Genomic DNA, 26,184 nt, shown 5'->3' with positions numbered 1-26,184 from the left:
ATTCCGACAATTTTGCTTTGTAACTAGAAAATTTTGTTTGTTAATAGATAATATAAAATACAATCACTGATATTTGGGGTTTAAATTCGCCATCTTGCCTTGTGTTTTCTATTTGTTTTTACCTGTTCTATGTTTGTTTTTCTTCACTTTTCTCCCTTTGCTTTTTGATTGACTAAAAATTTCTCTCTTCCAGTTTAGATGACTTACTGTTTGTTCTTTTAAGGATTGGCCCTGTAAGTTAAAATATACATGTTTATTAAAGTCTACATTTAATAAAACTTTCAAGATAATAAAAGCATCTTCCTTTACTCACTCCTCACTTATCCATTATTTTTGCCCAGTATTTTAATTCCATATGTATTTTAAGGCCCATGACACATTACAATTACTATTTTATGCAATCAATGCCCATTTATACTTTCTCCCATATTTACCACTGTCTTTGTTTTTCATTCCTTCTTGCATCTCAAATCTTCCATCTGGGATCATTTACATTTCTGCCCAAAGTATTTCCTTAAAATTTCATTTACAGAATGTCTTCCAGTGATGAACTTCATTGTTACTTATCTGAAAATGTGGTTTTTTTTTTGTCCCATTCCTTAAAGTTGTTTTGAGAATTCTAATTTAGCAGTTTTCCTTTTAGCACTTGAAGATAGCATTATATTGTCTTCTAGCTTTTTATATTTTTGTCTGTCTAATTGCTGTTCCTTCTGAGATAATATTCCATCCCCACTTCCTCACCACCTGTCTTTTCATATTTTCTTTTGTCTTTATTTCTTTTTATGTTTTGTAGTTTTATTATAATGCACCTATATGTACCAGGTGTGAGCCAACAATATGGTGAATGTTTAAATTTTAAAAATGTATTACAGTAAAAGACACATTGCCATTAATCCTCTTCAAAATACTCCCCCTCGCATCAAACACACTTATCCCAGCATTCTTGCCACTTTCTGAAGCAGTTCTGGAAGTCCTCTTTCATGAGTGTCTTTAGTTGCACAGTCGTGGCTGCCTCAATGTCCTGAATCATTTTGACTTTCAGGAAGAGCCAGAAGTTGCACAGATCTTATCCAGTGAATAAGGTGGATGAGGACACACTGTAATGTTTTTATTTGACAGAAATTGCCATATATCAGAAGCGATGTGTGGCACGGAACATTGTCACAATGAAGGAAGATCTATGGCACACTTTAAAACACACCTTCTCTCAGCCGTAGCTCACACCTGATTGCACTGAATAGGCTGAAATGTGTCACACACAGTTACTGAGGTTCGATGCGCCACTTCCTGTATTGAAGTCCCTGCCTTTCCGTTGGATGGCTCTCGGCAGCAGCATTAGCCATATTTTGTGATCACAACGGAAAGGCTCCGTGTAATACATCGTTTCTGGCATGTGGCAATTTCTGTCAAAAACATTACGGTGTGTCCTCATCCACCTTATTCACTGGATCTGGTACTGTGCAACTTCTGCCTCTTCCACAAACTCAAAAAGACCATGAAAGGTAAATGTTTTCAATCAATTCAGGACAACGAGGCAGCTACGACAGCGCAACTAAAAACGCTAACGGAAGAAGACTTCCAAAACTGCTTCAGAAAATGGCAAGAATGATGAGATGAGTGTGTTTAATGTGAGGGGGAGTATTTTGAGGAGGATTTATGGCAATGTGACTTTTACGTAATATTTTATTTAAACATTCACTGTATTGTTTGATCACATCATAGATCGCTTTCTTCTGAATCTATTCTGCTTGGAATTGGTTGGGCATCTTTCAGTTTATGGCTGGTGTCATGCATCAGTTCTGGAAAAAGTCTAAGCCATTACCTCTGCAATATTGCCTCTCCCGATTCCCTCTTTTGTCTCTTCTGGGATTCCAATCAAATAGATGTTTCTAGTGGTTTTCTCTTGCGGGCAGGGTCAACATGTTTTTACCTGAAGATAACTCCGCTGTTGAGAAATGATGCAGGACCTTGATTATGGGCCTTCAGGAAGTAGCTCTCACATAAATTTGAACACTGGGTAGAAGTTTAGCCCTCCCAAGTATAGTTAATCACAAGATGTGCCAAGTCTAAAATAAACTGACATCAGGAAGAAGGGCTTTACCAATTGCAATTGGAAACAGCAATAATTTTTTATATATGTATATATATACTTTTTAAAATTAAATTTATAGGGGTGACAATGGTTAGTAAAGTTACATAGGTTTTAAGTGTACAATTCTGTATTACATCATCTATATATCACATTGTGTTCACCACCCAGAGTCCGTTCTCCTTCCATCACCATATATTTGATCCCCTTTACCCTCATCTCCCACCCCCCACCCCCTTACCCTCTGGTAACCACTAAAGTACTGTCTGTGTCTATGAATTGTTTTTCTTTATTCACTTGTCTTGTTTCTTTGTTCCTTTCAGTTTCATATCCCACATATATCAGTGAAGTCATATGGTTCTCAACTTTTTCTGTCTGACTTATTTCGCTTAGCATAAAAATCTCAAGATCCATCCATGTTGTTGCAAATGGCACTTTTTCATCTTTTCTTATGGCAGAATAGTATTCCATTGTGTATATATATCACATCTTCTTTATTCATTCATCTATCAAAGTACACTTTGGTTATTCCCATGTCTTGGCCATGGTGAATAATGCTGCAATGAACGTCAGAGCTCATATATCTTTACAGATAAATGTTTTCAGGTTTTTTGGGTAGATACCCAGGAGAGGGATGAGCAATAATTTTCAACAAAATTAGTTAGCCTAATTTTGTTGAAGCTTTGTGGTGCTGAGTAACAGCTCTCAGTGGTAAACACTGAAAATGTATATATCACCATCGACTGCCTATTTTCCTTGATAAAAGTGGACATCTTTTTATGTATTTTATATCATTACCTAAGAAGGAAGTGTTTCCACAAAAAGTAAAATTCTCCTGAGTCACCCAGTGCTGTTCTGCAGCTTTATGATGGCTCTCGGCCATGATTACTAGGGGATTCCCCGCCTTCTCTAGTCTTTCTTCCTCTATTTAAGCACGTCTTTCTGCTGTTCCCTGTGTCCTGCGCTGCACCTTAAGAACTATGGTAGGTTAGGGGATGAACTTGGGCTCCCAGGAACAGTTCTGAGAGTCCCTTCTTGGGATTCAAGGAAATCCTAGGATGTAAAGGGATAAAAGCCGTGACAAATGACAGATCTTTTGCTAATTATTTTTTTCTTCTCTTTTTGGAATAGTTGCAGTTTACAAGATTGGAAATTCGGCACAGTAGTGAAGTCTTTCCTAGACTTCCTAACTCTTCCTTGAGAGTTTGAAAGAAAATATCTTTATAAATATCAGGGGTGCCTAAAACATGCATGCATTTTAAGAGACGTTATCTATGTATTATTTTTTGAAGTTGAATTTACGGTCGGAGTGTGTAGTATGGCATTCGCTCAAAAGATGGCGCTAATCAAATAAATTCTGGTGTCACTCATTGTCTTACAATTTTCATACAGTTTTTTCCTTTCTTAAAAAGTGCATACATTTTTTTGGTACCCTCAGTTTTTTTTTTAGCACCTTCTGTATTTAGGAAACCAAGACTTTCATATTTTTAAAGCAAACATCCCCTCCGATCCAAATTTTCTAGTAGGTGTTAAGTGTTTTCTGCTTGATTTGCCTGCAGGGCTGTTTAGTTGCGAAGTTTAGAAATGCTGCACCTTTTCTTCGTGCTGGAAGTTCAGTTAATGGAAGCCTTTACTGGTAATTGAGAATGAACTGAGGCAGGAGAACGCTAATGTTTGGTTTACATTGGTGACATTGCTTCTAACCCACTTTTTTAAAAATAGGGTTGGAGCAGTAAATACAGTCAACAGATTTAGAAAGAAATCTGGTCACTCTTCTTTGTGTACAAGGCTGATTAGAAGTTTTGCTGGCAAAGACGTACTGACCAATAGGGCATTGAAACCAGCAATTTTGCTCCATATTCTCACACCGTGGAAAGAGAAAACCAAGCTGGGATGGCCAGGTATGTCATTCTGTGTGTAGCCTGGTTCTCCCCTCAGCCTGGGTGTTCTGAAACTCTGCCTTTGGAAGGTCACCTTGTTAGATTGAAAGGGACTTCTCCCAGAAGCCTCACTTGGTGGCTATTGATCCTAGAGCAAGGTATAGTAAATGTCACTAACTGCTCACTTTGTAAAATGGTATTGAATTGGCAGTGATTTTTAAGGTGAACTTGCAAATCCATGACTTGGGCTGAAGCACTCACGTGGATAAGGAGAGGTGAAGGCAAGATTCAATTTACACACCAAAGCAGAGAAGATTCTTGTCCCAGACTCTCTAACCAAAGCTTCCCAGATATGTTCTCCACTTTCTGCCACCTAGTGGCCACTGGTATATTGATGATGAGAATATGGGAAAAGGGTTAAGTAGGGAAGTAGCTTTGGGGATTAACAGGATTTGTGTTCTAATTCCTGATTTGTCACTGACTGGCTAGGTGACGTTGGGCAAATGACTAAATGTTTCTTGAGTCTCAGTTTCTTCAACTGTCAAATAAGTAATAAGAGGTAACATTTCTTTTTGCTTAGTGTGTGCCTAAAACATGCTCAGCATTTTTGATACGTTTAATTCAAATGTAGGTAAGACACTATTATTATTCTCATTTTACAGATGAGGACATTGACAGTTTAAAGCACTAAAGTCATTTGCCTAACATCACATCGACAGGGGTGTGGTCAGGATTTGAACCCAAGTCTCTTGTTTCCATAGTCTTCTTCACTAGGTAGTAATAGTGGATTAAATGATTTCGTCGATCACTTTCAACTCTAAAATTTTAGAATGCTACAGTTTAACTCAAAAATGAAGAGGAGACAAAGAGAAGGCAAGTTCCGGTACAAGGCTTCTACCCAAGGCTTGGCTGCCCTAGGCAATGCAGGTTTTAATGGTCTGATTCTTTCTCTCGGTTAAGAGAAGAGGTTGGATGGATGGGGAGAGAGGGAGCCATTCTACTAACTGTCCAGGCTCAGCAGCGATGGGCATTAACCTCCCAGGCTCTACTGTCCCATGAGGTCTTGGCCCATCAGGCTTTGCTGTGCAGTGTAGACATCCCATCAGTATGGGTTCTGAGGACACACTGAGACTGACATCACGCTAAATAAGTGAACGGCAGCTCCTACCCCAGTCCCGACCCAAAGAAAGATGAGTCTACCTTGAAACTAATGATCCAAGATTTTACACCTCATTTTGTATTCATAACTTTGTGTTGTTTTTCTTAAAGAACTCCCCTCCTTTCTCAAATTACATCAGGGGCTTTAGGTACTGCAAAACCTGTACCCACTCTTGTCCTAACACATTTTTGTTACTTAGAATGCACACAATTTAAATAGATTGAAGTAGGGCTTCTTACTTTAAAAACATGAATTATTTTAAAGAAATGTTGAGATCAAGTGATTATTCTAGACTCTTCAATAGCCAAAAAAAAAAAAAAATGAGGGTCAGAAATATCACCCATTTGCTATGCAGTTTTTGTCAAACTGTGGTAGCCTCCACTGAAGGCTTTGTACTTCTTTTTTTAAAAATTTTATTGAGGAATATTGGGGAACAGTGTGTTTCTCCAGGGCCCATCAGCTCCAAGTCATTGTCCTTCAATCTAATTGTGGAGGGCACAGCTCAGCTCCAAGTCTAATTGCCATTCGGCAACCCTGTTGCTGAGAGCCCACGCTCCAACCAACTGAGCCATCTGGACGCCCAGGCTTCGTACTTCTTGAAAAATGACTCTAGAACTTTTCAAGAAAATGGTAGAACCTATGGGATTCTCACTTAGGGCTGATCAAATGAATTTGTCAAAGATGGGGTTGGTTAGTAGGAATATAGCTTCAAGTATGAATGTTCTTCAAAAGAAAAAACTAAAATTAGTCATTTTTGTTTATATTGTAAAATCAGCAATTATTAACTTATTTACCCAAATATAAGGCAAGGAGTTTTTCTTTGAAAATTGTCATTCCCCCTCAAAGAAGTTTAAATTTGTGCTTACGTTTGTGTAAATTACCTCATATTATGTGCTCCCTCAATTATTTTATTATGAAAAACCAAGTCTCCTTTAGAGAAAACGTATTACCTGAAAAGATCTCAGTCGATGTAGGTTTTGAATGCTTATAGAGATCAACTCATAAAATTGGTACTTAAAAAAAAAAGAGGCAAAACAGATTCCATCATTATGGAATTGATGGCCTCACATTTGGAAAGATTCTATATCTTTGTAAACATTTTAATGATCAATTTGAAAACTTTATAGGAAGTGTTTAAATCATGAAGAGCACAAATATATACATATAGGATGAATTTTTAAAACAAATTATCCTACTACTAGGTGAATGGATGCTTGGATCTTGGGGTAATAGTTTCAGTGACAAAATTATATACAGATGCAAAAAGTTGTATTATTCCAACACTCAGAAGGAAGTGAAAATTATGTGCTCTGGAGTACCTGAACACTTAAAAAGTGGCACTAGTGATCATGAAGACACTGAGATCAAAGCTGCCTGTAAACTGTTTAGATAACACTATTCTCCAAATTGTATAAAAGGCAATTTCTAAATTGTGTGAAAGGCAATTTCTAAATCGTTTTTATCTTTTTAAAAGTGCATATGAAATGTACTTACTAAATGTTATACAAAGATACTGACTATTTCACCTACATTTCTAAAAGTTTATATATTCAAATTGTCAAAAAAACACACACCATTACCCTCACCCTTTTCTTTTGGCTTTTCTTATTGGAAATATTGGCGATCACTTTGTAGTTGAACATACGAGGTGTGATAAAAAAATTACAGTGAATGTTTAAATTTAAAAAATATTACAGGAAAAGACACAAGCCATTAATCTCCCTCAAAATACTCCCCCTAACTTTGAACTCACTGATCACATCGTTCTTTCCAGTTTCTGAAGCAGTTCTGGAAGTCCTCTTTCGTGAGTGTCTTTAGTTGTGCTGTCGTGGCTGCCTCGATGTTCAGAATTGATTCAAAATGTTTACCTTTCATGGTCATTTTGACTTTGGGGAAGAGCCAGAAATTGCGTGGTGCCAGATCCAGTGAATAAGCAGGATGAGGACACACTGTAATGTTTTTATTTGACAAAAATTGCTGTATCAGAAGCGATGTATGACACAGAGCGTTATTATGATGGAGGGTGAGGTAAGGATACTCACAAAAGAGGACTTCAAGAACTGCTTCAGAAAGTGGCAAGGATTAAGTGTGTTTGAAGCAAGGGGGAGCATTTTGAGGGGGATTAATGGCAATGTATCTTTTACTGTAATAATTTTTTTTTGTTTAAACATTCACCGTATCTTTTGATCATACCTTGTATTCTCCTCATAGTTAATAAAGATTTCCATTAAAACACACCTAATTCAGTTTGAACAATTAATTAATATATGTGATGTTAAACATATATGATTTTTTTCTCCTAGGAATGAAAATGTTGTGAACTGCTTATACCCAAAGCATGATGCAATTTTTAAGCTGATTTGCTTTCCCTGGGGAGGAGGTGGCTCCACTTACTTTGCCAAATGGGGTCAAACTATTCATGATTCAGTGGAAGGTGTGTTAATTTTCACTACCTTCTAAGCAATTTATAAAGTCAGATAATATGCATATATAGGAATCTGAAGCACAGTAAAGATTTACCGTATTGGTAGGTAATTAATAGTAATAGGCATTCAAGATTGCTCTTCAATAAGGTGATTTTTATATTTCTAAAGAAAGTCTGTTTTCTTCGTTTTGTTATTATTAGAGCTCGAGGACATTTTGAGGAATGGCATTCTAACCCTGTACTTGTTTTAATGTAATTATTGATATGGTTGAATTAATTTACTCTACTATTTTCAATTGTTTTCAATTTGTCCCATCTGTAATTTGTTCTACTTTCTCTATTTTCTTTGGAATGAATGCATGTTTAAAAAAGTTTTCTATATACCTCCTCTATTGCCTTATTGTCTTATCTTTTATTGTTTTAGTGATTGCTCTAGAATTGACAATATATATCTTTAACTTATCACAGTCTACCTTCAAATAACATTAGTCTCAGTGAAAATTATTCCTAAGCATTTTTCCTTTTTGATGCTATTGTAAATAGAATAGTTTTCTTTCTTTTTTTGGAATAATTTTCTTAATTTCTTTTTTCAATGTATGTTGTCAGTGTACAGAAATACAACTGATTTTTGTATGTTGATTTTGTAACCTACAACTTTTCTGAATTCGTTTATTCTAATAGTTTCTTGGCAGAGTCTTTAGGGTTTTCTCCATTTAAAATCATGTCATCAGCAGAGACAATTTTACTTCTTCCTTTCTGACTTCAATGCCTTTGTTTTTCCCCGTTGCCTAATTGCTCTGGTTAGGACTTCCATTACTATGTTAATAGAAGTGCGAAAGAGTGGGCATCTTTGTCTTGTTCCTGATCTTAGAGGAAAAGTTTTCAGTTTTTCACCACTGAGTCTGATATTAGATGTGGGCTTGTCATATACGACCTTTAGTATGTTGAGGTACATTCCTTCCACGTACACCTATTTTTTGTTGAGAGTCTTTATCACGAAAGGATGTTACATACTTTTTATGCATCTACTGAGATGATCACATGATTTTTGTCCTTCATTCTGTTAATGTGATGTATCCAATGTATGGATTTGTGTTGAACCATTATTGCATCTCCTCTTGGTCATGGTGTATGATCCTTTTAACACACTGTTCTATTTCATCTAAAAGAGAAGAACATTACAACACGCTTCCCTTTCCCCATCCTGCCCTTTTGCTATCGTTGTCATACATTTTACTTGTAAATTGTTATTATTTTTACTTTGAATAGTTGTAGTTCAAAAATTTTAAATGAGAAAAATATATTTTATATTTATCTACTTTTCTATCATTTTTAACACTTTCTTCCTTGGTATGGTTTGCATTTCTATCTGGAATCATCTTCCTTCAGCCTGGAGAAAACATTTTTATAAAACATGTCTGTTGGCAATAAACTCCAAAGATTGAAATTGTCTGTATTTTTCCTTCATTTTTGAAAGCTATATAATCTGGATATACAATGATAGGTTGACATTTTTTTCCTTCGTCATTGTAAAGATGACATAACATTGTCCTCTGACCTGTGCTGTTTTCTATGAGAGACATCAGCAATATTTATTAAGTACATATGCAATTGTCTTCTTTTCTCTAGCTGATTTTAAGACTGTCTGTTTATTACTCTTTTCTTGTCAATTATGATGTGCGTTGGTGTGGTTATCATACTTGGGATTCAGTGAGGTATTTTTGGATCTGTGGGTTTACAATTGTTATTGATTTGGGAAAATTTCAGCCATTGCATCTTTAAAGATGTCTTTTTTGCATCTCTCTTTCCTCCATTTCTTACATTCTAATTAAACAGGCTATAACAGTTGATTTTGTCTAACAGTGCACTGGAACACTGATCAATATTTTAGCCCCCCTTTCCCTCTGTGCTTCAGTTTGAATCTATTACGCTTTCCTTTCTAGGATCTTGGTGGTGGGTTGTAGACTTAAATTTTTTCTTGCAGCATTGTGAAACTCAATTAAATACCATTCTTCTTTTCAGTAATTTGCTGCTTATATTTTCCTAATCTCTTGATATCCCTAATTTAAGAAGAAACCAAATGCCTTGAGGGAGAAAGCACTGTACTTTTTGTCTCACTGAAATCACGGCCTCTTAATTTCTAGCTGCCTTTGCAGCACTATGTTTCAATTTTTGTCTACCTTGCCGTGAGGGAATGCAGAAAACTCTGCGGGTTTCTTTCTCTTAGAAGTAGCCCTTAGCCTGGAGTCTAGACCTCTTGACCTGTGCCAAATTATTGACACACCTCCATTGTGGGAAAGAGGCTGAAAGCATCTCAGCTCACTTCTCTAGAATTTCCTTCTCTCCAGGCAAGTCCTAGTTGCCTCAGTGTCTCACTGAGGCTTTCAAACAGATTATGTATGTGTGGGAGTGTGTGTGTGTGTGTGTGTGTGTGTGTGTGTTTGTGTGTGTGTGTTATTCAGTTTTTCTATTGGTTTAATGAGAGTGTTGGTCTGCTGCAGGCTACTTTTGAATAAGCAGACGTGGAAAGCTGGTTACATAGCATAATATAACAAACCAACTACCGTGTTTCCCTGAAAAGAAGATCTAGCCAGACAATCAGCTCTAATGCGTCTTTTGGAGCAAAACTTAATATAAAACCCGGTATTGTATTGTATTATATTATATTATATTATATTATATTATATTATATTATATTATATTATATTATATTGTAGACCCACTCTTATATAAGATCGGGTCTATATATATTACAATAAAATAAGACCAGGTCATACATTAAGATGCATTAGAGCTGGTTATCCGGCTAGGTCTTAATTTCGGGGAAACATGGTACCTGCTTTTCAATATTACCATTTTAATGTATTTGTTTTTTTTTTTTTTGCTCTTGATTAAATAAGGTCTCTAATTTTTTAAGCACAATTAGAAAACCTGTTTTAGATTTACAGAAAAGTTGCAAAGATAATACAAAGAGTTCTCACATACCCCTCACTCTGTTTCCCCTGTTGATGTCTTACATAACTATGGTATATTTGTTACAACTAAGGAACCAAAGTTGGTGCATTACTGTTAACTAAACGCCACAGTTGATTCAGATTTCATTAATTTTTCCCTCATGTTCTTTTTCTGTCTCATTTGGGATAGAACATTACTTAGTTGTCCCATCTCCTTCACCAGCCTGGAACAGTTTCTCACACTTTCCTTGTTTTTGATGACCATGATCGTTTTGAGTACAGTTCAGATATTGTGCACGAACTGTCTCTTCATTTGGATTTTCTGGCTGAAGTGGTGTTTGCCAGGTTCTTCCACTGGAAGGTTACTTTTTCCCTCCTTTCCATCCTCTATTTTCTGGAAGCAAGTCACTCAAGGTATAAGGAGTTAAGCTCCCTCATCCTGAGGAGAGAGAATCCACATAAATTATTTGGAGTTGTTTCGGATATTTTTAAGAAAAAAAATCATTTGAATTTCTTATGTATCTTTTCTAATCCCATTTCTTTCTTTCCAGTTAGAAAACAAGGTGACCTGTCTTTCTTTGCTTTACAGGTTAACTATATATATATATATTTATACACACAGATAAACTATAGGAGAATATACACAGATAAAGATACGGAAGGCACACAAAAACATGGCAGAATACACAAAACAATGGTTTCCTTTGAGGTGATGAAATATGATTGAGGAAATAGGGACATTTTGCCTTGTATTTAATGCATTTTTATATTTGTGGGATTTTTTTTTCTGGTCACTTGCTTGCTTTACTTGGAAACAGAAACATTTTCTATACTTCTACTCTATAGATGTAAGGAAAGAAGGATTTTCTCCAGGTCCCAGCACTAAGCAGATCAGCTTGGAAGTATTTTGGAAAATGTAACCTACTTTGTAAATGGGAACCATTATTGTTCTTTGCAAAGCAAAGATTGGTCTTAGTTAGAACATAACCACGAGTGTGCACAGTTGTATACAAGCATTTTCTGGGATTTCCTTTTCTTGGCATTATTTTTTATGCCAGCCCCTACATCCATCTTCATTCACAACAAAGGTCGGGCTGTAATTCCTTGGGGTTTTTTTCTTTCAATATTTTATACTTAGGTATGATTGTTATAGCTATTTCAAAAAAGAATTTGAATGCTTTCCTTCTTTTTCTATGTTCCGGAGAGTTTAGGTGGCATTTGATATTATGTCCCATGAAAGTTTAGAAGAATTTTCCTAGAAAACCATCTAGGCCTAGTGCTTTTTTTTGCATGGGATCCTTCAGTAACTCCCTCTATTTCTTCTATGAAAATTATCTGTTTAAATTTTCTATTTTTATGGGGATCAATTTTGGTAAGTTGTATTTTTAAAAGACACAAATTTCATGTAAATTTCCAAATGTACTGCATAGCGTATTGCCAAACAGATATTTTGATATTCAAAAATTTCCTCAAATTTCAGTTATTTCCTCTTATTTGTGTATTTGTACTTTTCCCTTTTTCTCTTAAAGTTTTATAGTGATTTGCTTATTGTATTGATTTTTGTTTTAAAGACCTGTGATTTTTATTTATTAGTTGTACTATTTTCCTGCTTTCTAACAAATTAATTTACTTTTTATATTTATTCTTTCCTCCATTCTACTTTTTCCATTTAATTTGTTCTTTTGCTACATTTGTGAGTTGAGATACTGAATTCACTTATTTTCTTTTTTTCATTTTTGGCATAACTATGTAAGGCTATGAATTTTCTTGTGATTATTGTTTTAATTGTGTCTCCTGGATTCTGACGTGGAGTAAATGTTTAAAATCATTTTTAAAATTTCAATAATTTCATTTTCTATTTTTCTTTTGACCCAAGAATTAGATAACTAAAAAAAATAGCTATAGGGGCTTTTAAAAATGTATTGCTTATATTTAGAATTTTTAGTTGTATTGCTTTGTTTTCAGAGATTGTGTTTGTTTTATTTTTACTCTGTAAAACTCTAGTGATTTTCTTTGTGCTCATAAGATATTATCAATTTTCATGAATGTATCATGAGTGCAAAAAAGAAAAGTGCATTCCCCATTTCAGAGGGCAAAGTTCAATATATACCGTGTTTCCCCGAAAATAAGACCTAGCCTAAGACCTAGCCACACAATCAGCTCTAATGAGTCTTTTGGAGCAAAAATTAATATAAGACTCAGTCTTATTTTACTATAATACCAGGTCTCATATATAATATGATATGATATGATATGATATGATATGATATGATATAATAAATATAATATATTATAATATAATATAATATAATATAATATAATATAATATAATATAATAAATATAAAATACCAGGTCTAATGTCATATAAGACTGGGTCTTATATTAATTTTTGCTCCAAAAGACGCATTAGAGCTGATTGTCCAGCTAGGTCTTATTTTCGGGGAAACAGAGTACCCATAACACCTACCTTATTCATTATGTTTACTTTTCCTGTTCACTTGACTGCATTTGAACTGATAGTGGTGTATGAATTTTCCTCTAAAGAATTATTAATATTTTAACTTGACTATTATGAGTCAATTTTCCCAAGTATATGATAGGTTCTTTCAATACATAGTTTCATATTTTATTCCAGGCAAATTTGCATGGATTATAACTTCAAATAGTTCTTTTTGAGTGTTTCATTTTGGTTAGCTTTTTTGAGAGTCTCCATTTATTCCTTTGTTGAATGAAACCTTTTCTGCCTTTATGATTATCACTTTCTTTTGGGAACTTTTCCCTCTTTCTTTGTTTTTCTTTTCATGGCTCTTTTATTCCTGTTCTCTGTATCCATTGTAATACTTTGCATCTATTGTCTCACAGACAACTTTGTTACAGTCATTTTTGAAATAATTGTCTTTTGATTCAATTTCTTTCCGGTATTCTATCAGCTCTTTTTGCAATTTTTTTTGTCTATTTCTTTTCAGAATTTTAAATTTGTGAGTTACCGTGTTCTTATATTGCTCTAATTTCTTGTTTGATTAAATTTAATTCATGTTGGAGTGTTGTATTGAGTTTTCTTCTGTTGTCTGAGTTTTTAAAAAATATTTTCATTACCTGAAAAGGTTTGATTTATCACTTCATGCATTCTGAATGTTATGTTTATTTCTGTTTATGAAGTGTGTTAGATATTCCTGACCAGCAACAACAGGTGAGACCAAGGTATTTCATTGCTTATTCTATTCCTTAGTTCAGATGTGCCTTCTTCCACAGCTATGGTGAAGTGCAGTTTAAAAAAAATAAATGTCACCTTATTTCTATGGCTGGGGATTCTGTGTATTCTTCTGACTCTTTGATATTACCATGTCTCTTATTTTCAGCCTCTCCTGTGTTTTGCCATCAGACTTCCAAGAGACATTTCCCCTTTCCACGATGTCGCTCTCTCTTCTACAAGTGCTATCTTTCCAACACTACACCTCTATATTCAATCATACTTTCCAAGCTCCTTTCTTTCTACTCACATACCAGGTCTCAAACAAACAAACAGAAAAGAAAAACAGTCCATTCATTGGAAGAAGAGAGCCTGTTATTAATGCAGAGATAAATCTTTAGAAATTGTTGGAAGTACTTTCAAAGTTTTCATCAACAGCTGGTGATTCAATATAGACAATTAAAGGCTGCTCCTTTAAACTCGTTTTTCAGTAGTTCATATGTAAAAATGTATAAAGAATAATACCTCATACCTAACCATTCCCACTGCTCCACTTAAAGAATAAAACATTACGACTAAATAATTTTCCATGTACTCCCTTTCCAATTGTATGCACTCTCCCCTTTTGGCCTCCACAAATACTGATCCAAATTAGATATAGCATTATTTCATATATTTTTAACTTTATATAAACGTATCATATTGTAAACATTTCTTTAAAACTTGCTGTTTTCTCCTAAATTTATTGTTTTGCGATTCATCACATGGATATGTGTATCTCTACTTCATTGATTTTTCACTATTATATAGCATCCATTGTGTGACTATAACACAGTTGTACAGGGTATATGTCTAAGGGTATAACACATGTACTTTTATCTTTATAGTCATTAAGGTCATTTTCATTGGTTTGCTCTTATTAGTAATGCTTCTAAGAGCAGTCTTATACATGTCTTCTTGCATACATGTGTAAGAAAGTCTATATCTAGAAGTGGAATTTCTGGGTGGTAGGGTATAAATGTCTTCAACTATATGAAATATTACCATTTTGTTCTCCAAAGGAATTGCAATGATTTACACTGCCAAAGCAGTATATGAGAATTCTTATTGCTCTATATCCTTGATAACACTGTTATTGTCAAATTTTTGAATTTTTGCAAATATGTGCATGAAATTATTCTGATTTAATTTTTCCCAGTTTTATTGAGATATAATTGACATTAAACACTGTATAAGTTTAGGGTGAATAACATAATGATTTCATATATATATATATTTCAAAGTGATTATCTCAAAAAGTTAACATGCATCACCTCACACTCACACAGCTACAATTATTTTCCTGTGATAACTTTTAAGGTCTACTCTCTTAGACCTTAGACCTTTCAAATAGTCACCCTGCTGTACATTACATCCCTGGGACTTATTTATAATAATAAAAATAGTGTGGTACAGGCATAAAAACAGACACATAAGCCAATGGAATAGAATCGAGAGCCCAGAAATAAACCCATGTATATCTAGTCAACTAATATCTGACAAGGGAGACAAGAATATTCAATGAAGAAAAGATAGTCTTTTTAATAAATGGTGCTGGGAAAATTGAACATTCATATGTAAAAATGAAACCGGACACCTACCTAACCCACCCATAAAAATTAACTCAAAATTGATTAAAAACTTAAATGTAAGAACTGAAATCATCAAACTCCTAGAAACAGAGAAACGTAGAGAAAAAAACTCTTTGACATTGGTATTAATGATTTCTTTTTTTAATACGCCACCTAAAAAGCATAAACAACAAAAGCAAAATAAACAAGTAGGACTATATCAAACAAAAAAAGCTTCTGCACATCAAATAAAACAATCAACAAAATGAAAAGGCAACCTATTGAATGGAGAAAATATTTGCAAACCACATATCTAATAAGGGGTTAATGTCCACAATATATAAGGAAATTATATAACTAAATAGAAAAAAAATCCAATTAAAGAAAAGACAAATGATCTGAACAGACATTTTCCAAAGAAGACATAAAGATGGCCAACAGGAATATGAAAAGATGGTCAACATCCCTAAACATCAGAGAAATGCAAATCAAACCACAATGAGATATCACCTCACACCAGTTAGAATGGCAACTATCAAAAAAATAAGAGATAACAAAAGTATCGGCAAAGATGTGAAAAAAAAGAACCTTTGTGCACTGTTGGTGGGAATGTAAATTGGTACAGCAACTATGGAAAACAGTATGGAGGTTCCTCCAAAAATTAAAAATAGAAGACCTTATAATCCAGCAAAGCCTACTTCTGGGGGTACATGTACAGCCAAAGGAAATGAAATTGCTATCTTGAAGAGATAGTTGCACCCCCATATTCATTACAGCATTACTTACAAATAGCAAAGGTATGGAAACAACCTAAGTGTCCATCAACAGATAAATGAATTAAGAAAATGTGATATATATAATGGAATGTTATTCAGCCATAAAAAAGAATAAAATCCTGTTATTTGAGACAACATGGATACACTATGAGGGCATTATGCAAAGTGAAATAAGTCAGACAGAGAAAGACAAATACTGTATGATCTCACTTATCTGTGGAATGTAAAAAACAAACTCCGTACCACTGTTGTTTTTTTTCAGCTTCATTTTCCCCAGATTCCCAAGATGATATAAATTTTAACTTTAAAATTACATAAATGCAAGGTTTTGGTTCAAATATATGTTATACACACACACACACACACACACACACACACACACACAGACAGACTTTACCGCCATTCAGAGCCAAGGTAAACACAGACAATTATTATCTCCTTTTGCTGTTAGGAAGATTTTTTTTTCCCTAGTCTACTTTTCACTGAGTTTCGAGCTGAGAGGTTCCTGGTTTTCTGTAGAGGACTCCGTTGGAACGCTCCACCTTAGGGCATTCCAATGCCTTGTCTCCTGGCCCTCTAGGTAACCTTTGAAACCTGATGCTTTATTTTCCTGCTAGATGAGGCAATGGGCGTCAGCGTAGCCACTCCATTAGAACAAGCTCAGCACTTGAATTTTCAATTTTGTTTTTTTTTATTCTAGGTATTCCCTTTTATTGTGAGCTAAGCCACAATAAGCACCTAACGACATGTGCTCCCTCTAGTATGTCTAGCTACTTTGCAGTTGGAGAGTATTTTTCAGATATATAGTCTGCTGTATTTTATGCTGCTACTTTTTTATCAGCAAATTCTAACTATTTTATATCCCTGGAGTTGACCACAATTATTCATTTATTTGAAATAATTCATGTCATGTTAACATAAACTCCTTTATAACACCCACGTGTCTCCGTCATCTGCACCTATTAATGTGTGTCTCTCAATCTCCAGTGCACTCCATAAGGCTTGCTGGAAGAGAAAGTCGCTGGAACGAACCTTTCGCAAGTGACCCCGACCAGCTACTTGAGGAAATTGTTTGTGCTCTGCTACCAGTCCTCCAGGATAAACCATTCGCATTTTTTGGCCACAGGTATTTAAAGTCTGTTTTAAAAGACATCTGGGGGAGTTTCTTCCATCACCAGTCCATGGTAAATACTGTTCTTCGCGTTGTGTGAGATGCATGCTTTTTGCATGGGTTATACTCATCACTGCTTGAAGGAGTGATAGATTAAATACAGTTATAGCTGTTCTTGAACAAGAAAAAGAGATTGAAAAACACTGCTCGACAGGGACCATAAAGACGTAAATGCCAGGTGGTATGATGGATTGAGATCTTTCTTTAAGGAGTGTGCAAATCCTGGGCTCCTTTTGGCATCTTCTCTTTGGAACATAGAGTATTATGGATGTTGAGAAATTATGACCAGTCACAACTCTTAACATTGGCTGCTTTGTGTAGTAATTATACCTTTTTTTCTTTTAGGCAAAAGAAAAAAAAATCAAGATTTGTAAAATCAAGACTCTAGCAATAACTGATATTACACTTATTTTTGAAATTAAAAAAAATATATAAATAGTATATGTTCCTTAAGCTAGGTTGTATAATTTTAAGGTTAGACTGTGAACCCTGGAGTTTTGACTGCCTCTTGCTCAGCTTGACCTTGGGCGAAATTCCTTAGGTGTCTGAATTAGTTTTCTCCTCTGTAAAGCTGGAATACGAATAGTTCTTTCTTGTGAGAATTAAATAAATAATGATAATAAATTACTTAGTATATGGTAAGGACTCACTAAATTTTGGCTACTACATTATATAATAGTTACAGATATGGTCAGGCAAAAAAAAAGCATCCATCATTCTAGATAATACTGTAGTTCCATAGTATTTTTACTTGGTGAGGTCCTGTTTCATATCTTTTCCTGACCTTTCTTCACTTGCTATTGCTGTGGAGGCCTTTTACTGCTCTAAGAATACATTGCTTCTTGGCTTGTTTTATCAATCTCCTTCTGTGAACATACTAATACGAGTTACTTCTATCTTTTTCTGTTATAAAACCACTTCCAAAACCAAAGTAAACATTTTTGTAGAAAGTTTAGTGTACATCTCAGAAGTTTCTTAGGATGAATTTCTAGAATTTAGGTTAAATGACATGCACGTTGTTACAGCTCTTGATATATATTTCCAAATTGCCTGTAAATTACACCCCATCAGCCATGAACATGGGGCTGAGATCCTCTTTTGTCCCCTAAGATAGTTACAAAGAAATCTCTAGCAGAATTGTCTATAAAATATGTCTATTTAATGTCTACAGCAGTTCACAAACTTTTTGGTCCCAGAACTACATTAATTCTTTTAAAAAGCATTGAGGACCTTGAAGAGCTTTTGTTTATGTGTGATATGTCACCATTTACCCTATCAGAAATTAAAACTAAGAAATTCTAAAGATATTTAACTTATCTTAAAATAACATTAACCAATGCATTAAATGTCGATATAAATAATATATATTTATGTAAAAGATTATATTTCTCCTCCCCCACGCCCCCAAAAAAGTAGTGAGAAGAGTGGCATTGTTTTATACTTTTGTAAATCTGTTTAATGTCTGGCTTCCTAGAAGACAACTAGATTTTCATTTCTGCTTCTGCGTTTAAACTATCGCAATATCTCATGTCATGTAGCCACTGGAAAACTCAGCTATGCACTCGAGAGGATGAGAGTGAAAAAGGCAAGTAATATTGTAGGATTATCGGGAAAATAGCTTTAACCTCAGAGCCCACCTGAAAAGGTCTGAGGAATTTCTGGGAGAACCCAGACTATGCCTGTTTTGAGGACTGCTGATATACACTTTAAAAGACATAGTGATTATATATCTGAAAGGAGAAAAAGAAATTTAAATTTCAAGACATGGTGGAGACAAGTACTAAATCTTGGACTGAATTATCTAGGATGTCTTAAAACACTTTTTATCCTGACAGAAAAGGGTACCTTTTATTAATACACTTATCATTCAACTAACTTATGCTTTTCTTTGCCAATTTCATGACTATTGCGGTGTTTATGATCCTTGTTTGTTCTGACTTGACTTCTAATGGATTATCATGAGTTTGTTGAACAGTTATTATATTTTTCTTTCCCAAATTTAGTATGGGATCCTATACTGCTTTGCTGACTGCACTACAACTAAAAAACAAACATAAGCTGGAACCCATACATTTATTTCTGTCAAGTGCCGTTGTTCCTTGTGTAAGTAATTTCATTTTCCTTAGGGTGGATAGTAGAGAGGAGGGACATGGGGATGGAGGGAATCATGACAGTTATTTTCCTACCTGGTGAATTTTGGTCCAGCCTGGGGAAGATGGCAGGGATACTATTGGCTAATGAAAAGACCCTCAAATCTCTTTCAATATCATCATCTCCCCTTTTCTCTGAAATGCACTTTAACTATTCCTGGTCAGTGCCTGCCATATCCCTGGCATCTCCTAACATATGTATATAGTTTTTACTGTTTTTTTTTTTAATCTTTTGTTTCTTCTTCTCCTTCTCCCCCTCTTCTCCTACCCTCTCCCCTCCCCCTCTTCTTCTTTCTTTTTCTTTTTTTCTCCTAGTAGCTAATATTGACCCTAGTGCTTCTTCATTCTGGGTTAGCTGGGAACTTAATTAACTTTCAGCCAAGTAACTGGACCAGAGCCAGGAAAGAATTCTTGAAATCTCCACAGGGGACAATGACGTCAATGTTTCAGAAGCCCACTTGCTTTAAAGTCAGTGTTCCTGTTGCGCTTTGCGCCTGCCCTTTGTTCTCCTGTCCCCCTTCCGCAGGAAGGCCCTGATTGCCATTTGGGTGGCATTATGATACTGGGGTTACTAGTGGTGAGGAACTTCCTTCTCCCTGCTTTTAAAAAGGAATAGGTCTCCCCTGAAAAGTGTACATAAAGAAGTCCACTTCTGAACCTTGCTTTCATGACTTTTCCCTTAGATAGGGAGTTTATGAACAAGTACATTATATGAAATGTCAGACTTTGTTGTCAATGTTTCAAGGAAAAGAACTCTCAAGTTACCAAATTACTCCAAATGGCAGAAGAACAAACCAAGTCTTTCCTTGTGACTTTCGGAGGCACTCCCAAGGATTTAATTGACGAGGAATTTACACAACAATTTGCTCCCAAAATAAAAGCAGATGGACACATTTTTAGAAAGTACAAGTAAGTAACTGAGATAAGTGATTTTTTAAAGAAATAATTATCTATAGAAAAATGTAGATTGGCAGTTCTCTGAGACTGCCTATACAAGAAGACAACATTCTAAGAGTTTGATTTCATTTCTTTGGGGGACACCTGTGATATTTTTACTGGCTTAGAATAGAACCTGGGCACAGAAATTGTGTGTATAAAGGATGATAGAGCATATTTCTCTTTTAAAATAATAGACATAATATGTGTGTGGTTCAACATACATGTTTTATCACATAACAAATATTTGTTGAATAAGTTAATGCCAAAGCATTCTCATCTGCTTAGAGGGGTCAACAGAAGCAGATTCCTACTTTTCCAGTTGTGTGGAAGTAAACCAGGGAAAGAAGTAGTTGGCTTTTTCTGTGAATTTTTTTTCCAGAACTTGTTTAACTCCACGGCACCTGACCAATCCTTTGTCTCATGAAACGGGTCTACTGATGCTTTATTCTTCTGCTAAGACTGAAGTCCTACCATTCTGTAAAGCCTTCCCAATAATCAAAACCTACCAAAGGCTCTTCCTAGTCTAACTGACCCATAAAGTTGTTGTGGGGCCAGCCTTTGGCCCTTACTCACCATTAAATTCTGACATGCCTTTCTCCTAATTGGCCTGGGCTTCGTCTCCTGCGTGTGCATTCCTTGGGCCTATGTTTCCTTCATTTTCTCCACAAAGTCTAGAACGGGGCGTAGGGTCACCCCAAGAAGTGCTTGTGACTAGAAGTTTACACAAACAGCTACAAATAGTGGAGCTGACTTGAAACACGTTGAGAATAGAGGCAACCCCTCCCTTCACTGCCCACCTCCAACCTGTCATTAAGTGTACCCACCGACTTCTGGATGCCCCGCGTCTAGTCACCTCTCGCCACGTCTGTCCCAACCACCTTCACTCACGTGTGCTTCTCCCAGGGGTGAGCGGTCCGAGTTGCTGGCTTAGCACAGAGTCAGAATTAAAGAAACACCCGTCTGACATACCACCCCCCACTGGAAAGGTAATCCACATCACCGTGGACATTCAATGACATTTGTATGCAAAAGCTGGTTTTTAATAAGTAAGCCCTGCAATGTGATGAAACATGCCACCTGTAGACTCCACTAACCAGGATCAAAACCTCTGCCCGCGGGTGGCTCACAACCTGGGAGATTCAGAGCAAGTTTCCATAACAGTTTGTGTCTCACCTGTCAGAGGAAGGGACCAGAGTAACTCCCTCTAGGTGAGCGCTAACTGAGGTCAGGCTGGCCACAGAACTAACCACAGCAATTTCTGAAAGCAAAACACAACAAAAAGTTCACTACCCAAAGGCTCTGTGGCTTCATTAACATTTGGTAAGTGGAGCCCCACCCAGGGTGTCTATGCAGGCCACACGTTCAACACCAGACCACCGGAAAAATTGAAATAGAGAAGTTCATCATTCACGGGTCCTGGTGGAGGTCCACAACACGCCTGGGGGCCCCAGAGGAGGCCAAGGCAGGCTGCGGGTAGAGGATGAAGGGCCTGGAGCCACATCTGGGGGAGTGCTTTGGGGTTCCTGGCCTGAAACCCATTGGTCAATTCAAATAAAAAAAACCCAGGGTTCTGGTAGACTTCCCCGGGGCTTTTATACAAGAGACACAGAAGGGGTGGGCTCTGAGAGGCAGGAAAGGGCTGTTGGGGGAGTCACATCCGAGACTTACCTTTACTTGTGACTCTGCGATTGTTGATAAGACAGGCAGACACTCACGGACGGGAGGGATCGCGTCAGTTCAAGGACCCTACAGGGGTATCTTAGCTAAACTCTCAACAGCTCTCCGAAGACACCTCCCCAACACCACAATACATGATAAATCACTCATGAGGATATTGCACCCATCCAATGCGGAAACCCTTAACATTCTCACCCTTTCCCCGTGAATCGGATCACAATAGCCACCCACAACGATTGGCTTCCTCTCTCCAAGTTCCAAAAATTCTCCCCAAACCCTGCTCTCCAGACTCCTCTTCCCTGTTCACTCCTGCTCCTTCCACGTTCTCAGTCTGTTCTGTCTTTTCATCTCTGTAGCTCAGCAGTTTCGAATGTAAATAAAAGCAGACCTATAGAGAGAGCATCTCTCAGTCCTGTCCACGTCCAGGCTTGGGGCCTGGTGGCCAAAACGGAAATCTGTGACAGGTGGGAAAGTTTTGGCTGCTTCTTACTCACTCAAGCTGTCCTCATCTCTTGCCAGGGCTTCTCCGTTGCTCTCAGCTCTTTTTCTGGGACCCCGATGACACACACATTAGGCTGTTAGCTTTTGTCCTGCAGCTTTTGGATGCCCTGTCTTTTTAAAACTCTTTTTTCCTTTGAGTTTCAGTTTGGATAACCCCTATTGGCCGTGTTCAGGGTCACTGATTCTCTCCTCAGTTATGTCCATCTGATTGATGATCCTGCCAAAAGAATTCCTCGTCTGGGTTGCTGTTTATTCTACAATTTCCCTGTGACTCTTTCTTACAGTTTTCACCTCTCTAATGAACTTCTCCATTTGTTCACACATGTTGTCCACCTTTTCCATGAAATCCTAGACATCCCAAACACAGGGTTTTAAAGTCCCTGATAGTTCAAGCATCTGGGTCTTAACTGAGTCTGACTCTCTTGGTTGCCTTGCCTGTTCACAATGGAGTCAGTTCTTGCTTTCTTGTGTGTCTGATATATATTTTTTAATTGAAAGATGGATATCATGAAGTGCATACTTTTTTACACCTAGATTTGAGCACCTCTCATCTTCTGGCAGGGCGTCAATGGGGGGAGTTGATCGAGACAGATGAGCTGCGTTTGGTTTTGTTGTTATCGTTAATTCATGGCAATGACAGCTTCCAAGTCCCCTGGTGTCACTGTGTGCTCCGCGTGGTAATTGGGCTGCTGGAGAATTGTCCTCAGTGTTTCAGGCTTTCTGTGCCTCTGCCCACTGACGAACAGCGGTTGCTTGTTACTCCACGTGTGGTGTCAGCCTGTGGGGTAAGATGGGGAGTTCTTGGAAGCCTAGACACTCTTGAACTTCCATCCTTAGGCAGGCCCTCTATGTCCGGGCCCTGTGGGTGGGACTCTGTCAGCATGCCTGCCCCTTCTCCTTGTGTCTGTGGTTGGTTGGTCATGGGCGGCAGCTTCTGCCCCCTCCCCTACCTCCATCCCCAGAAGTAGAAGTTTTGGTACAGATGTGGGACCACGACCATTTTCCACTCTTTCCCCAAAGGTAGAGGGTTAATGCTTCCATTGCCTGCAGCCATGGATCTTTGCCTGCAGCGGGCTGATGCCCCTCCTTCAGCAGCTTGAGGCTTTGCTTAGTAGGAAAGAAGGGCCTGGACAGGTGCCAGGGTTTAGCACCTATTGTATGGCCACAGCCAATTTCCTACGGCCCACTTGCCCCACCCAGGGGGCTCTTTCTGGCCTCCTGCCTTGTTCCCAGTCTTTCTCATGAACCCCCTACTGGAGGCCCATGGGAAAAGGCCTATGAATCAGTGTGGACTGCATCTGACAACTTCCCCACCCATCATCTACTGCCCTTGGTCTCCAGCACTTTGTTTTAGCTGATTTCTTCTTCCTTGAATGTCCAGCAGACGCCCCATCCCTCCCGTGCTTTGCTCACGTGAGCCAGTCTACACGTCCCACCTCTCCGTAGAGGGCCTGGCCCTCCTTGGAATTCGGTTTCTAGTTTACTTTTCAAACTCAGCTGTCTCATGAGTTCAAGAAAAGTTACGATCTTATAGCTTGGCGGGCTTTTTCTCTTCGTCAGGCTGGGAGGGCACCTGTAGTTTTCTGTATCCTGGGCAGGAGCGGGAATTCTTGCCTGGACTATTGCAAGAGCTACTGAACTGGTCATAGAGTCCTTGCGCCCCTCCAGTCCTGCCCCCACATTATACCCAGAGGGAGAAAAGTTAGGTTTGGTCATGACACATTTGCCTTAACTCCTTTGGATGGCGTCCTGTCATCCTAAGGATGACCAAAATCCTTCATGAGGCCTGGCCCTGGCCCTTGCCCACCACTTCTACCTTAATTTGTCCCAATCCCTCCACCGCTCTCTGAATGATTGCCACTCATCCATTTGTGCTCGTCCGTGTCCCGCTTCCCCTGCTGCCTCCCTCCCCTTTGCCAAGCTTTGTCCTATTCATTTAGATCTCAGATCCAACTCCTTCTCCCCAGGGAGAACTCGCTTGATGCCACCCCCATTCCCAGCTGTCAGGTGTCTGCAGCTCACCCTGAACTTGGTAGCACTTACCCGTCTCTCGTCCTCTGATTCTTTCATTGATACCTGTCTCCCCAGCCAGTGTCTATGCTGCAGGAGGAAAGGGAGCATACTTTTTTACCCACCGGGCCCTCGTGGCGAACACAGTTGCCAGCACCTAGCTCGATAATTGCTTATTGCTGTTGTGATTACATTGAGAATAGGTGGCCCTCCTTGCGCGAACCTGCTTTTGTTCTGTTCATAGCAACCCTCTGATGGAGCATGGAGAGCTGGAAGTAGAGAGGTGGACGTTTCTGGGGAATGGCAGTTAAAGGGACTAGTTGTAACCAGCCTCACCCTGAGATGCACTGGGGACTCAGGTGCCATCCTATGGCCATCTGTATTGTTCTACAGGTCAAATGAGCTTAGAAAAATGGCCTGGACCACAGATGGGCTCTGACAGGCGGAAGTACTGCTGGTAAAAATGTTTGGATTGCTGGAAACAGCAAAAGAAAGAAGAGAGAACACATCACGCTTCACTCAGGTGACACTATTAACCGGAGATCCTGGGATGTGGATTATGAAAAGTTACTAACTGGCTCTTTTCTGTTTACAGGTTTGATTCATCATCTCTCTTGCCCAGTATATCTTGTGACTTAACATGCTTTTGGGGATCGGAAGACTTTGTAAAGGATATGAAAGGTGAAATGATTTTCACAGTTCGGGGTATTTTATTGAGATATTTGTTCGATGATTTTCAGCTAATATCAACTAGTGGTGACCGCAATGAGTAGAAAATTGGCCCACTTTTTATTTAATGCAAATGGAGAGATGTGGGTCGTGTATAAAATGAGAGATGCAGGCTATACAGTATACTGCTGTATTCTGATAGGCCTTAGAGAAATTAAAAATACAGGACTTATAGAACCCAAGACCTTGGAAGTAACTCGATCACTGGTGTCAGATCTTGGAAAGGTAATACTGGAAGTAAATCTTTCGTTGTTTTCGGTATCATTTGTGACTAAATCCAATTTTGTTTATTTTTAGGGTGGAAAGAGGTAACCAGTGGAAATTTTGATGTTCATGTTCTTCCAGGAGACCACTTTTATCTCATGGAAACTTCCAATGAAAACTTCATCAAGATCAAATATATGGTGATGGAAGGAGAACTGACTCTGGGTGGTGAACACACAATGGGATTTATAGACGATGTAATACAGAATTGTACACCTGAAATCTATGTAAATTTACTAACAATTGTCACCCCAATAAAATTAATTAAAAAAAAAAAAAAACTTCATCAAGAACTATATAACCAAGTGTCTGGAACTATCGATGCTTGCCAGTGTTTAAATATTTTTCCTTTAGGTCTTAAAACCGTCAAAGTGACAAGCTACTCTTCTTAACTTTTCAGAAGTAGCACATTGGTTTTATTCAGAGACTGGAATGTTACACACTTGCTATGTAGAAATGTATTTCTCCACGGGGCGTTTATGTATCTGGGAAGAGAAGACAAGTGGATCAGGCGTGCTTCATGCATGATGCTTTATCTTTGGATTAGAATATTATTTGCATCTTATCTGTGGGAAGTTTGGCGACAAAATTCCTGCTTGGTAAATGATTCATTTTTTTTTTAAAGCGTGGATATGTTTATGATCATATAATATAAGGGT

General features: G+C 37.5%; 1 protein-coding gene across 1 annotated transcript; it reads left to right on the top strand.

Annotated features, from left to right (window-relative positions):
- Positions 1-7,119: 7,119 nt before the first annotated feature.
- OLAH (oleoyl-ACP hydrolase) lies at positions 7,120-25,864 on the top strand (the record flags this gene model as incomplete). The annotated part of the gene is made up of 6 exons (XM_081051827.1): positions 7,120-7,151; positions 7,432-7,562; positions 17,072-17,210; positions 19,259-19,362; positions 25,559-25,653; positions 25,817-25,864. 6 exons carry the CDS (start codon positions 7,120-7,122, stop codon positions 25,862-25,864), a joined length of 549 nt encoding a protein of 182 aa, XP_080907953.1.
- Positions 25,865-26,184: the final 320 nt, after the last annotated feature.

This window comes from Rhinolophus hipposideros, assembly GCF_964194185.1.
Source record: "Rhinolophus hipposideros genome assembly, chromosome: 1".
Classification (NCBI taxonomy): Eukaryota; Metazoa; Chordata; class Mammalia; order Chiroptera; family Rhinolophidae; genus Rhinolophus; species Rhinolophus hipposideros.
The sequence above is the reverse complement of the archived record's forward strand: the minus strand, read 5'-3'. Positions and strand labels throughout refer to the sequence as shown.